The 12,291-nt window shown below is 38.4% G+C and overlaps 3 protein-coding genes across 4 annotated transcripts in view; 2 read left to right on the forward strand and 1 right to left on the reverse strand.

Annotated features, from left to right (window-relative positions):
* Window positions 1–839: 839 nt before the first annotated feature.
* Window positions 840–5,696, reverse strand: LOC103139002 (HIV Tat-specific factor 1-like). 2 transcript variants are annotated; one of them, XM_007553441.2, is made up of 10 exons: window positions 5,613–5,696; window positions 4,514–4,678; window positions 3,459–3,693; window positions 3,290–3,337; window positions 3,049–3,203; window positions 2,641–2,804; window positions 2,324–2,420; window positions 2,148–2,237; window positions 1,923–2,060; window positions 840–1,228 (listed from the first exon to the last, which is right to left on the reverse strand). In XM_007553441.2, the coding sequence occupies exons 1-10, from the start codon at window positions 5,655–5,657 to the stop codon at window positions 986–988; spliced, it is 1,380 nt and encodes a 459-aa protein (XP_007553503.1). In that variant the 5' UTR covers window positions 5,658–5,696; the 3' UTR covers window positions 840–985. The 2 variants fall into 2 exon arrangements, with proteins under 2 accessions (XP_007553503.1, XP_007553512.1); XM_007553450.2 differs by lacking the exon at window positions 5,613–5,696 and adding an exon at window positions 5,142–5,356.
* On the forward strand, window positions 5,443–6,931 carry LOC103138994 (biorientation of chromosomes in cell division protein 1-like). The gene is made up of 3 exons (XM_007553428.2): window positions 5,443–5,720; window positions 5,855–5,979; window positions 6,505–6,931. Exons 1-3 carry the CDS (start codon window positions 5,571–5,573, stop codon window positions 6,716–6,718), a joined length of 489 nt encoding a protein of 162 aa, XP_007553490.1. The 5' UTR covers window positions 5,443–5,570; the 3' UTR covers window positions 6,719–6,931.
* Window positions 6,932–9,956: 3,025 nt separating this feature from the next.
* The window catches only part of bod1 (biorientation of chromosomes in cell division 1), a 10,089-nt gene continuing 7,754 nt past the window's right edge, over window positions 9,957–12,291 (forward strand). The window contains exon 1 of the mRNA XM_007553478.2: window positions 9,957–9,961. The gene's annotated coding sequence lies outside the window, so the exon portion shown is untranslated. The remainder of the gene's footprint in view (window positions 9,962–12,291) is intronic.

Here is a 12,291-nt window from a genome sequence, read left to right on the forward strand (position 1 = left end):
AACTTTTTTGTTATTTTTAAACGTCAGGTTGCATTCTGACTTAAAATCAGAAAATCTACAAAAAATGACCTGCATGTAGAGAATTTAGATCTGGTTTTTGTTGCTTCTAACTGAGACTTGAGCAGAAGTTTTTGATACAGTTCAACAGCATGAATCAATCCTTTGTCCTTTTCATCTCCAAAGACTCGGCATTCTTTTGATCACTCAGCTGACCAAATCCGCTTTATTAAACAAACACAAACATTATTCTCCATCTTCTGTCTTCCTCCTTATATGCAATGCCACCTGCAGGTTAAATAGCCTCAAAAAGAGAGAAAAGTTGTAGTCATTCAGTGATTTGGTTAAATAATCGACGTTCATTTCTGAAGCCTTGCAGTCGTTCAAAACAGCTGAAGTGCTGATTTTAAATTTCTTCCATAAAATAAAAAAACCAACACAGATCTGTTTCTGTTTTAGACCAAACAAAGCATTTATTTAGATGTGTGCTTTGTGTTAGAGCTTTAATTCAGGCCAGATGTGCTGCATGTGATAAATCCTCACCAAGCTAACAGTCCCTCTTTATATCTTCACTTGTGTAAGTGGGGGCGATACAATGAGAACCATGTTTTTGGCATGATCACGAATTCCTGTGATGTTCTTCTGAGATTTTTCAAGAAGTCCTGAAGGTACGCACACACTTACTGTTTTTCTTTTTACTCACATCATGCATCACTGCAAACACAAGGGCGATGCTAAGCTGGTGTGAGGTTTTGGTTACTGATATTTAAATTCACAAATATATACAAACCACACTAAAATTAAAAGAAAATCTCTACAAGTGAAAACAGAAATGATGAAAATAGGGCAGAAAAAATATTTTATTTTTCTACATTACAAAACAGCTAAAACTGTCCACATCAGAGTTTCTTCAGCAGCAAACGTTGCCACGCTTCCCTTCAGAGCAGGACTACCTCAGTGTTTCCCTGGGAAATGAAGACGTCAGAGCCTAGGCGTCCTCGTTATCACTTCCTGCCAGGCTGCTATCAGTGGAGTCCACTCGTTCCTCCTGTTGCTCTGAGGACTGCGGTTCTGTTTGCTGGGGTTCTGTGGCGCTGGTGGACTCGCTGGGTTCTGTGTTGCTCTCTGCTGGTTTGCCGCTGCTGTTTTTCTGCGTTTCCTTATCTGCTCCATCCAAGAACGTAGACCAGCCTTTGAGCCGCTCCTCGCGCTCACGCGACGTCTCTTCAACCTGCATAAACACGACACCGAATCCATCAGAGCAAAACGTTCATCTCAGTCCTCAACGTGTGTTTTTCTATTCATCTGGGATTTTTATCAGTTGCTTTTTTTATAAGAATGAACAAAAATGAACAAAGATTTATCAGACAGACTGCAGCGTCTTGCCAACAATGTAACAGATTGGATGAAAAGGACATTTAAAAGAATCTCTTCCCCATTCTTAACTCTTTCACAGCCACAGCTTATCTTCCAAGATTTCTCTGCATCCATCAAATCTGATCAGCTGCTGTCCCAGAATGATACTGGGTAATGTGCAAAGAGGTAGCTACTAAGACAGTTTGCTGCAATGGGCTTTATTTGGAGGAAGCAGAGTAAAGGGGGCTCAAAACAAAACAAACCACTTTACACCTATGCATTACTTTGTATTGTTCCATTGCAAAATGTAAAGCAAAATGTATATTTGTAATGTGGCAAATTGTGGAGAGGTTCAACTATTTGCAAGGCTCTGATGTCAACATGAAAAAATCTCACAGCTGTCAAATATTCAAACTGCTGCAGACACAACATGATCAAGATCCGATTATTTGAAAAGACAAAAGAAAATGATGAAAAATAGCATTTTATATGAAAAATGAGAATTATGATAAAAACTCTTCTATAACACAAAAGGTGTGATAAAAGTGATGAAAAATGTCAAATCTGACCTGATAGTCTGTGGTTCCGTCCCAGAGCTGCGCAGACAGCTGCCGTCCTCCAAACCAGCGGCCGTTAAATGAGAGAATACAAGCATCGGCTTGTTCCGGTTCCTTAAACGCGACGGAGGCAACACCGTCCGGATGTCTCTGCACCAAAAACACTCTGTGACCACTGTTTTTGTTTTTCTGTATGACTGAATTAATCCAAAGCTTTAAACTATTGATGAAACTCACATCAAACAGGATGACTTTCTTGACTTCACCAAACTTCTCACACTCTGTCCGTAGATCGTCGCGGTACTCATTCAGCACCAGCGGGTCTTCCTGAAACAGACCGCAGACATGTTTCCAACAAACTCAATAACAAAGGAACATATATGTGAGTGTGTGAACGTATTTATTTTCTGCACCTCAAAGTCACTGGGATGAAACATGTTTCTGATGATGACAACTTTTTCGTGCCTCTTCCTGAGTTCTCCTTGCTTCTCGGGCCTCCAGTCCAGCTGTCTGTTTGGACCAAACAAGAACTCAAGTCATCCTGGATTTATCTAAGAATGCTTACAGTAAATGTGCACAGATATAATATGCTAACATACTAAAACTCACTAACTCTAATATTTAAATATTCTACGGTTAAAAGTGCTATAATATCAGCCGAACTGACGCAGAGCACCAAAATGCAGACTCTCAATGCAAGAAGTTTAATAAAGAGAAAGATTGAATTTACTTCTGTTGCTGGTGCAGCTTCTTTTTGTAATCTTTGCTTTTCTTCTTCTTCTTGCTGGCATCATACTGGCCCTTTAGCTCAAAGCGAGCTGCTTCCACATGGAGTTTATAACCTCTGACCTCTGACTCATCGATCAGACGTACAGCCAGAGCCACCGACTCTTTCTGCAGACACAGATTAACAGAAAAGTTGGGTGTTAAAGGACCAACACATCACTGTACATTAACTGTATTGACCAGCGAACCAGAAACAATGAGCTCCATGTATTTTTTTTACCGAATAAGTATCAACCAGTTGTACAGATTTTGTTCTGCTTTTTATTGATTGTAACAGTTAAAAAACATCTTTGTGCTGCAGGGTGAGCTTTACTTTACATGAACAAGCGTAGATAGAGATGCACAGACTAACCTTGAGGTAGCAGCAGAGGCCATCGCCTTTCAGGTTCCCGTCTTTGTCCTTGTACAGTTTCACTTTGTACTCTTCGGTGATGGGGTCCCGCATCACGATGCCGCACTTGGACATCAGCTCGGCAAACTCATCAGGGCTGATATCGAGAGGCAGACCTGAGGAGGAAGAAGAAAAGGCCGAAGGTTAGAGCACGAAAGTGACAGCAAACAGAGATAGCAGCTCTATATTTGAAGGTACCAACCTGATACATAGACATTTGTGTTTCTGTCCTCTTCGATATCAAACCATCCTACAATTACAGGGAAAAATGTTCTTTTAAAACAAGAAGTGATTCTGATCAGAAGACAAGCAAAATAACTAAAAATAACAGTTTTATCTCAGTGTAAGCTGGGGAAGTCAGCAGGCTGTACCTGGCTCTGCTTTCCTTTTCTCCCCTTTCTGCTTGGCTTCTTTAGCAGAGCTCTCTTGCTGCTCCGTGGCAGGAGATGGGGCAGGATTGGCTGATTTCTCCTTTTCTGGCAGCTTGCTGTTCGATTCCGGAGCCACAGGTTCAGAACCGCTCTGCGCCACGTTCTTGGCACCTGGATCTCCTTCCTCAGTAAAGCCGTAGTTCGCCTGGTAGGCTGCGATGAAGTCCTCTGTTATCTAGAGAAACAAGGCAGACCTGCTTAACACTAAAAGAAATCTGAGGCAAAATGTTTTGTGGAGAATTTCAAATACTCAAAGTAGCATTTTGAGAAACAAACAAATGAAAGAAAACACCAAAGACATGAGCATTCAGTACTTTTACATGTTTAATCTTTTATCACTTTTGGTGTAGATCTATTTCTGATGGTTTGCAATAGAAAAAAATATTATGATATTATGAGGCTGACATGGGTTGGTATGAGAGTCCTCCGCTAATAAAACACCAAAGTACAGTTTTACGATCTCACAATAAATTCAAACAAAAATTAACAACATGACATAATTTCTTTAACCTAAAAATAAAAAAGCAAGAAGTATTCAGACTACTGCAAAGACAAATCAACATATTAATCAGTGGTTAAAAATGTTTTGTAAAGCAGATAGAGAAGTCACAATACAATATGCCTCCATACTAGATCATGTAATTGTTTTGTCAAGTCAATTTAAAACCCACACAAAAGCCGTCAAAAATGTTCCAAATCTCATACCCATGCCCATTTGGACTAGTAAGTAAGAAAAAGTAATGTGTAAAACTTTGGGGATAGTTGACTTTATATTACAAAATCAACAAAAAGGGCACTAAATATGACTTCAAATTGTCAATAACGGAGAACTGAAACGAAGAGTGCAGCAAAACAGCATCAAACATAATCTTAATGTATAATGTTCTTTTGGTTTAACTGTATTTTCTTTGTGTATAACTTTTTGTTTATTCTTTTATTACATCCCATAAAGTCAAACTCCACTCAATCTTTCAGTGCCGACACACAGGTCGTACCTTGGGGAACCAGGCTTTTTTTTCATGGTCCCAGTCATACACAGTCCCGTCCACTGGATCAGTGTAGGTGTACGGATCCGAGCCGTCTGCATTTCTCTGTCCGTACAGCTCCTGCATTCGCAGCTGCTCCACAAACTCCTTGTTGGCATCCGATTCCCCGCTCATCTGAAGCCAGAGAGGGAGATGTTAGATCACACAGCTCAGTTTGCACGCCCATAATATTAGTTCATAATATTATTCATAATATTAGTTTTTAAAAGGACTTCAAATAATTGCGAATGCAGTAAAGTAAAAAAAAAACATAGAAGAAAGTGAAGAGAGACATTTAGTCGTTTTAGAATACATTCTTTATATTTACTTGGAAAAGAGTATAAAGTGAAGTCCATACCATATCCTATCACAAGCCAACAAGACAGACATTCATAAACGACTAAGTCATAAAAGTCTACTGCAAATTAAATGAGCTAAATGGCAGTTTTATACAAGTAAAAGCATGACATTATCAAATTCTTTCTAACACTATTGTAATAAATTGCTTGACATTGGGATTATTTACTTGTTTATGTTTCATTATCTATGATCAACAAGAGTAAAACGGATCGTGTTAGCCGACTTAGCTAACGGTTACCTTTAAAAACAAATAGTCAAAGCACTCTTCACTCCAGTTGTTACAAAAAACAAGATAATAAATCCCCCCGATGAGATCTCGTTACTGGTATAACTCAGTTGTTTTAAGTGCACTGAGAAAAAAATAATAAAATGTATATTTTATTGCCAAACGAACTGAATTTTTACTCCCAGTTCGCGTTTGTACTCATTGCGCGATCACGCTTGAATGAAACGTTTCCGAGGTCAGAGTCCAAATGCGCATGTGCCAAAAGCTAATACACGTTCGATTTGTATTCTTTCACTTGCCTGTTGTTCTAAACTGATCCCAAAACGTGCAACGACTCCACCCGCGGCTCAGCGATAGAAATTAATCGAGCGCACACTTCGTTGTACGTCAAACGGTAACAGTTCAGTTAGCTTGCTAACAGGTAAACAAAACTGGTTAGTAATGGCAGAGAACAGCGGTAATATTAACGTCAATCCAGCCAACCTTCCTCCCGGAGATCCGCAGCTCATCGCTATGATTGTGGAGCATCTGAAGAACCGAGGGCTTTTTGACGAATTTCGCCGGGACTGTTTAGCTGATGTCGACACGAAGGTATCCAGCCTCTTTGCTTAGACAGATTCTTTGTTATAACTTTGGTGAATATAAAACATGGCATTGATTTCAAAATGGCCTTGTTTGCACCTCTTCTGAATGATCTAACCGAGTTTTGTTGCAATCGTTTTCAGCCCGCCTACCAGAACCTGCGGCAAAAAGTTGACAACTTTGTGTCGTCGCACCTGAGTACGCAGGAGTGGAACCCGTCCATCAATAAGAACCAGATGAGAAACGGACTCAGACAAAGTGTTGTTCAGTGAGTTGTACAGAAAATACTCTAATTTATTTACTAGCTCAATAATGAGCACAGATCTGTTTTGCAGTATTGAATGTTCTTCATCAGTCTCTCTTCCTAATCGAATAGAAAATTACAAAAACAGTTTAGAAATCCCTCATCTATGTCATAAACTGTCTAACTTTCTCAAGTTTGAACAAAGTTTACTCAAGTAAGAGCAGCGACACTTCATAATAAAATTACTCAAGTAAAACTTAAAAGTACAACGTAGTAAAAATACTCCTAAAAGTACATTTTTTTCAAAAAAGTTACTCAAATAAATGCAACTGAGTAGATGTAACTAGTTATTACCTAACTCTTCACAGCACTGATGAGTGCTGTGAATGGATAGAACATGTTATGTTCACTGATCAGGGGAAAAAATATTATTTTTCTGTTTTTGATCTTCCGGTCAACTTATTTCTCCGAACATCTGTACAGGACGCTATTGGATTGTAACAGAACATGTTTGACTATCTCTAAATAAGTTCTCCTCTTTCCTTTTAGATCAGGTATGCTGGAGTCTGGCGTGGACAGAATAATAACTCAGGTCGTGGATCCCAAGATGAACCACACATTCAGGCCTCAAATAGAGACCGCCGTTCATGAATTCCTCTCCTTAGACGGGAAAGAAGAGAGCAGCTCAAGTCTGAATCCTGCGCCATGTGAGCCAACGGAAACTCAGGAGCCCCCTGGTGTCTCCGGCCCCAAAACCCCCTGAGAGGCTCTCTACAAGCTGATTTAAATTGAAAGGACAGCATTGGTTTTGAAATGGAGTTAAGAAATCTCCCTTTCTTGCTGAAGATGCACATACTGGACGTTGCTGGATGGTGAATCTGTAAAACTGCGTTGAAAGTTGCGGCATGGAGCCATTAAAGGATGAGGAGTTTAATAAAAAGGTTTTATGACTGCACACAGCTGCAGCTAAAAAGGCTGTATGATGCAAGTGCTTCTGCTCTGCCTTTTGGATTTTCTGTTTTTTTGTTTTCTTTTCTAGTACAATCTTTATGTGAAATTGCAAATATTTTTGACTGTATGTGTATATATAGTTTTTCCAAATCTGAGCAACTCAGATTGTATGTTAACACTGCAATATGTAACTTTTATTAAAAAATATAAAACATTTTTACATATTTGTTAAAATTATGTCATGACAGTATAAGACGGATAATCTATGAAAAAAAAATCTAATTCTTCTGCCTTCTCCAAGTGCTCCCAGTACTAACTGCCCAGCACTAGCTACACCACTAAGTAAAACACAACCAATCAGAGGAAGGAGGAGGGTCTTAGTGCTGTTAATCACTCTCTTGCTCTTGGTTGTTTTTGACCGGGGTCATGCATTTCTTCAGACAGCTCAGGGAGGGAGTTGATCTTTTCACAGATTATCTGTCTCATATTAAACTGTCAATGCATGGAGACAGTTTTAACAAATATGGAAAAACATTCTTTAAAAGTTACATACTGCTGCTTTGAGGCATTTTCTAGCCATGTAGGAGCATTGATGCAGACAAAATGTGATTGTTTTGCTGTTTGGATTATGAGAATAAAAAGATTATTAAGAAAACAGTTTCAAAGTCATGCAGAAATTACCTTCTTAATCCAAGTGTGGACATTTCTCATTAGAGTGCCTCATGTTTTCTTTTGCTCTTTGGATTTAGCTTGTAATATTGATAAAATGTACTGAGAAAATGTGGCTCTGCATTTTATTGTTCCACCTCCGAACCTGTCAGATTGTTGGAGTAACAGGTAAAATAAGAACCTGAACATCTTTCTATACTCATCTCTTTATTTTAAACGTTCCTCCTCATGATTATCCATGAGAAGGAAAAAAAACTTAACAAAAATGCACTCCATTCACTTTTCTGGCTTAGAATGTAATTAAGTTTTACACTAGGTGGCGATATTGTGCTTTGTTTTATATTATAGAGACAGTCAACGACTGATAATCATGGATAATATCCTGCCAAATCAATTCTCCAGATTTCACTAGCATAAATATGCAGTGACATACACAATGTCGTTTTAGCTTTAAATCCATTCAGTTGTTGCTTCATGCAGATTTCCAGCTATAGTTTCAGATGAATGTAATATGGAAATAAAATGGGATAAAAATAAACAAGATGCAATAGAAAATGAAGAACCATATCTACAGAGGCTGTTATGAAATGCAAAATAGATTTTACTCAATTTGAACATGCTATATGGATGTAATTAAGAAATATATTTTTAAATGAAAACCCAATTTTTTGAAAAACATGGGGTTGTTAGATGAAGACTACTCTTATGAATGAAGATTTTCTTGATTTTGAGTAATATGTTAGATCCTTACACAACAGTGTTATTAGCTTCAACTTGGGTTGTAAGATAACACAAGTTATCTTTGCTGCTTTATGGATTATTTCTATCTCTCCTTATCTGGGTGGGTTTGGAGTTATGGTATCATCATTGCACTTTTAGAAAATGTATTGAAAAATGCTTCATTAGATATTTAAAGCCATGTATTTATAAAAGTATTAAATAACACACAAGTGCCATAGTTAGGTGACTTCAGAAGGCAATTGTTCTACTGGATTTTATTTATGGGTATTAGAGTAAAGGGAGGCTGAATACAGATAACTAAAAAAATGTTTTTATAAAATTTTTTGAAAACCAAGACTCCATTTTATAATTATGTGCTGCTTCTTGTCAGTCTATCTCATAAAAGTGCTATAAAATATATTGAAGTTTGGGGCTTTGACATGACAAAATGTTAAAAGTTCAAAGACCATAAATACTTTTGTAAAGTAAATATATATCATTCTAATGGTATTGCTGATGTTATATTTTTTCTCTTTGTAATATCTAAACTGTTAAATCATCATGTGTAAGTATGTTTTATTCTGCATTTAATCATACAGCAAAATGTTACTGCAGATCTTCCTCCTTAGATACAGAGCAGATACTTGTGAGTCTCTTCAGCGTCTGCACAAACATACAGAGACTGGAGCTGGAGCGCTGCTCTCATTATAGCAGCATGTGGGAGGACAGGAAGGCCACACATGTGCACTGTTTGCAGAGTCTCACTGCATTCATATACTACTTAGCGGTGTGTGTTCAGTGAGAGGTCGTTGAAAGGTTGTTTGAATGAAGCTGTGGGATTTTGTTTTGAAGAGGGACGAGATGGAACAAGCAAAAAAAAATGTTTTTCCCCAACTGGGCCCCTGAATGAACACAGACATAAACACACTCTGTCCCACTACCTTGACCTCTCACTGCAACACACAGATACAAACATACACACATGTGTTTGTCCTTGGACTACATTTAGTGAAGATGAAGTAGCAGAAGAGTAAGATGACGTATTTGTTTGGTTCTCGTAGCTGATAGCAGTTGGTGATAAGTCCCTTTTCTGTAAACCAAACATCAGATTCCATGGCTGGAAAAAGGAAAACGCAAAACAAAAAGCAAGATTGTAAAATCTGAGTTAACATAAGGCAAGAAAAAAAGAAAGAAAGAAAGAAAGAAACAAGACAAAACAGGACAGACAAATAAACATGGTGTGGGAGGGAGATTGCAGTCATAACATCTGATAATTTGCTGATGGTTTTAGAGTTGGTCTCGATTGCTTCTGTATGTTACAGCTCATTTCTGCTGTTTACAAGAAGGTAACACTGACATTTAATATGAAGAATACAGTACTAACCTAAATGCACTAATCTCTGGAACCTTTTTACATTAGATCTGCTCAAAGTATAGATTATTTTTTTAAAAACACTCCTTAAGACTCACTTCTACTCACTGGCCTTTGATTCTTGGTAAAATTGATCATTTGAGTCTGGTTTTGGGCTTTATGCTTTGCTTTGGTGAAATATGTCTATCAATGTTTTGTGTGCTTGCTTTTAGCACTTTGGTGCTGGCCTTGTTGATATAAAGTGTGACGTAAATCAAAGTGGCATTGACATAAATCTTCACCACAAAGCAGAGTGTTATATAAAGGACTGTTTATTGTTGGCGATATTCGTGACCTGTGTGGCACCAATAGCTCTCAGAATAAAAGTCATGTCTGCTGAACCCTGGATTTTAAAACAAAATTGCGTAACATGGTATAATTTAATTTAATTGAACAGAAAAGCCTAAATTATTTCTACTTCTGGGCATAAGTGGCTGGTTAAGCTTAGTTTAACCAAGCTATCTGCTGAGCTCTGTTATCACCTGTTTTACAAGTCAGTCACAGAATTATACAGCAAGTTTAAGCTTGTAAGATCAGATATTAACACTGAACTGAGATATCACTGCAATGTTTTATTTGTTATAGGTTTAAAAAAGCAATAGTTGACAGAGACTGGGAGCTGCTTCAAAATTATTCCTGATAACCAGGTGGTGATTCAAAGCCAAACCAAACTTATTGTTGCACAGCAAGAATGAAAAATAAATTTAGAGATTTAAAATGTTGGCTCCTCTTGTCCATCTTTATCCAGAGCTATGCTGCTGTTAGCCCGGCAGAAAGCTGCAGAAACGAACCATCTCTGAGCTCCCACTGATCATTCATAAATCACAAGTGGAGACAGCGTTATCCCGCGCAGCTGTGAGTTTATTAAAGAAAAATATAGCCGGCAGCAAAGGACACAGGAGTTCTCGTGCAGCATCAACACCAGCACAAAGCAGATAATCTGCTTTAGGTGTTGGTTGAACTGTGTAATGATCTTGTTGTTGGCTGAGTAAATGCTTCAAACTGAAATCATTAGTTTCACCCTCTTTTATCTTCTCATCTGAAACTATTTTTGAGTGTTCTTTATTCTTGCAAATCCTACACCTGGCAAACCATACATCACTATGCTGACCGGGGAGCCAGTTTCCCTCTAGCGGGCCTGTGAATAACTTGCTGGGATGAAACAGAGGAGGTGAAAAGTTTCTGAGTAAACAGCTTTAAATCTTCATAGAAACTGCAAAGTGTCTGGAAGGATTTTTGATGAGGAAGAAATCATTTGTTGATATTTGCGATACATCTTGTCCTGCCATCAAGTGTTATAAAAACATATCTTAACCTGAACTTAATCTTAAAAGTTCTGAATTCTATCTCATTTATCCATTATATTCCAACTATCAGATTTTAGATTTGTGTCATTTAACTTCTTATTTGACAATCAAGTATTATTGCCATAAATAAGAGTGTGACTTAATGATATGTAAACTCGGCCTGCCATACACCATCAAGCGTTACCTCTCTGCTAGTCCTACGTTTCTTTGTGCACGTATCCTTCCGGCTTGGAGAGCAGCTGTAAACCCTCATTCAAAGTGGTTTTGAATGTTTGACCTTCACGCTCCCCCACAGTGCGTGATGTCAGAAGAATTTCACTTTTCGGGAATCATTAATATGTATTTTTATTCTGCCTTTTTGTCATCATCATCATCATCATCATCATCCATTTAGCAGGTTAAAAGTGTGATGGACAATTATATGGGATGCATTTTACCCACTGTGGTTCATTTACTGATAACATGATAAACTCGACTCTACGTGTGCTGCGCGTTCACAGTGCTGCGCTGTGATTGGCGGAGACGCATGCTCCGTTCAGTCCGGTGAACGCGCGGCGCTCCTGCGGGTTCATATACCCGCGTTTCTCTGCCGCACTAAACTGACCACACTCCTGCAAACAAACACAGTCTAGTAAAGCTATCGGGAAAATAATAATAATAACAATAAAAGATGATGGTGAATGTGTCTGCTGCGATGTTTCTGCTGCTGGGCTGTAATCATCTGCTGGCCATGGAGCTGCATGATCATATCCTGGAGAAACAAGGGAGCCAAGTCAAAAAGCGCCTCTCCCTGCAGAGCACAGGTGAGTTCACACTGCAAAGTTATATTTTAGTGAAAATGTTCACCTTTGGATTTGCCATTTGAATGCTGCTTCTTGATGTGCATGAAGTGCTCTCTGATCCATGTGCTCATTATCATAGCTTCTCCTGCTTTAAAATGATGTGACTGCTAAGTCAGTGAGCAACCAGGGATCTGAAACCTTAGACTGGCTCTTTATATTCAGCTCCGGGCTTCAGTGACTCCATCCTGCCCAGGATCGTTCCCTCTGCACCAGGTGTCTCCACTGCACCACAACCGGCTGAATTTTAACTAAAACCTCAACCAGACATAGACAGAAAAGTCTTTTTAACAAGTACTTGTGTTTAAGCATTGAACATTGCAACACAAAATATGAAAATAAGTCATTTACCTGTAGTAATGAAACAAATTATAGTCTTTCTCTACATTTTGTTGTTTGCCATGTAACAATGAAAAGCAAAGTATTATCAAAACCTCTT

Source organism: Poecilia formosa, unplaced genomic scaffold, assembly GCF_000485575.1.
Source record: "Poecilia formosa unplaced genomic scaffold, Poecilia_formosa-5.1.2 Scaffold3, whole genome shotgun sequence".
NCBI lineage: Eukaryota > Metazoa > Chordata > Actinopteri > Cyprinodontiformes > Poeciliidae > Poecilia > Poecilia formosa.

Excerpts from the sequence above, each read along its gene's own strand:
- LOC103138994 (XM_007553428.2), top strand. The coding sequence starts at position 5,571 with ATGGCAGAGAACAGCGGTAATATTAACGTCAATCCAGCCAACCTTCCT. Across the intron at positions 5,721-5,854 it reads TAGCTGATGTCGACACGAAG|CCCGCCTACCAGAACCTGCG; the intron begins GTATCCAGCCTC and ends AATCGTTTTCAG. Across the intron at positions 5,980-6,504 it reads CTCAGACAAAGTGTTGTTCA|ATCAGGTATGCTGGAGTCTG; the intron begins GTGAGTTGTACA and ends CTTTCCTTTTAG.
- LOC103139002 (XM_007553441.2), bottom strand. The coding sequence starts at position 5,657 with ATGCTCCACAATCATAGCGATGAGCTGCGGATCTCCGGGAGGAAG. Across the intron at positions 3,204-3,289 it reads CACAAATGTCTATGTATCAG|GTCTGCCTCTCGATATCAGC; the intron begins GTTGGTACCTTC and ends CTTCCTCCTCAG. Across the intron at positions 2,061-2,147 it reads AGAAAGTCATCCTGTTTGAT|AGACATCCGGACGGTGTTGC; the intron begins GTGAGTTTCATC and ends TTTTTGGTGCAG.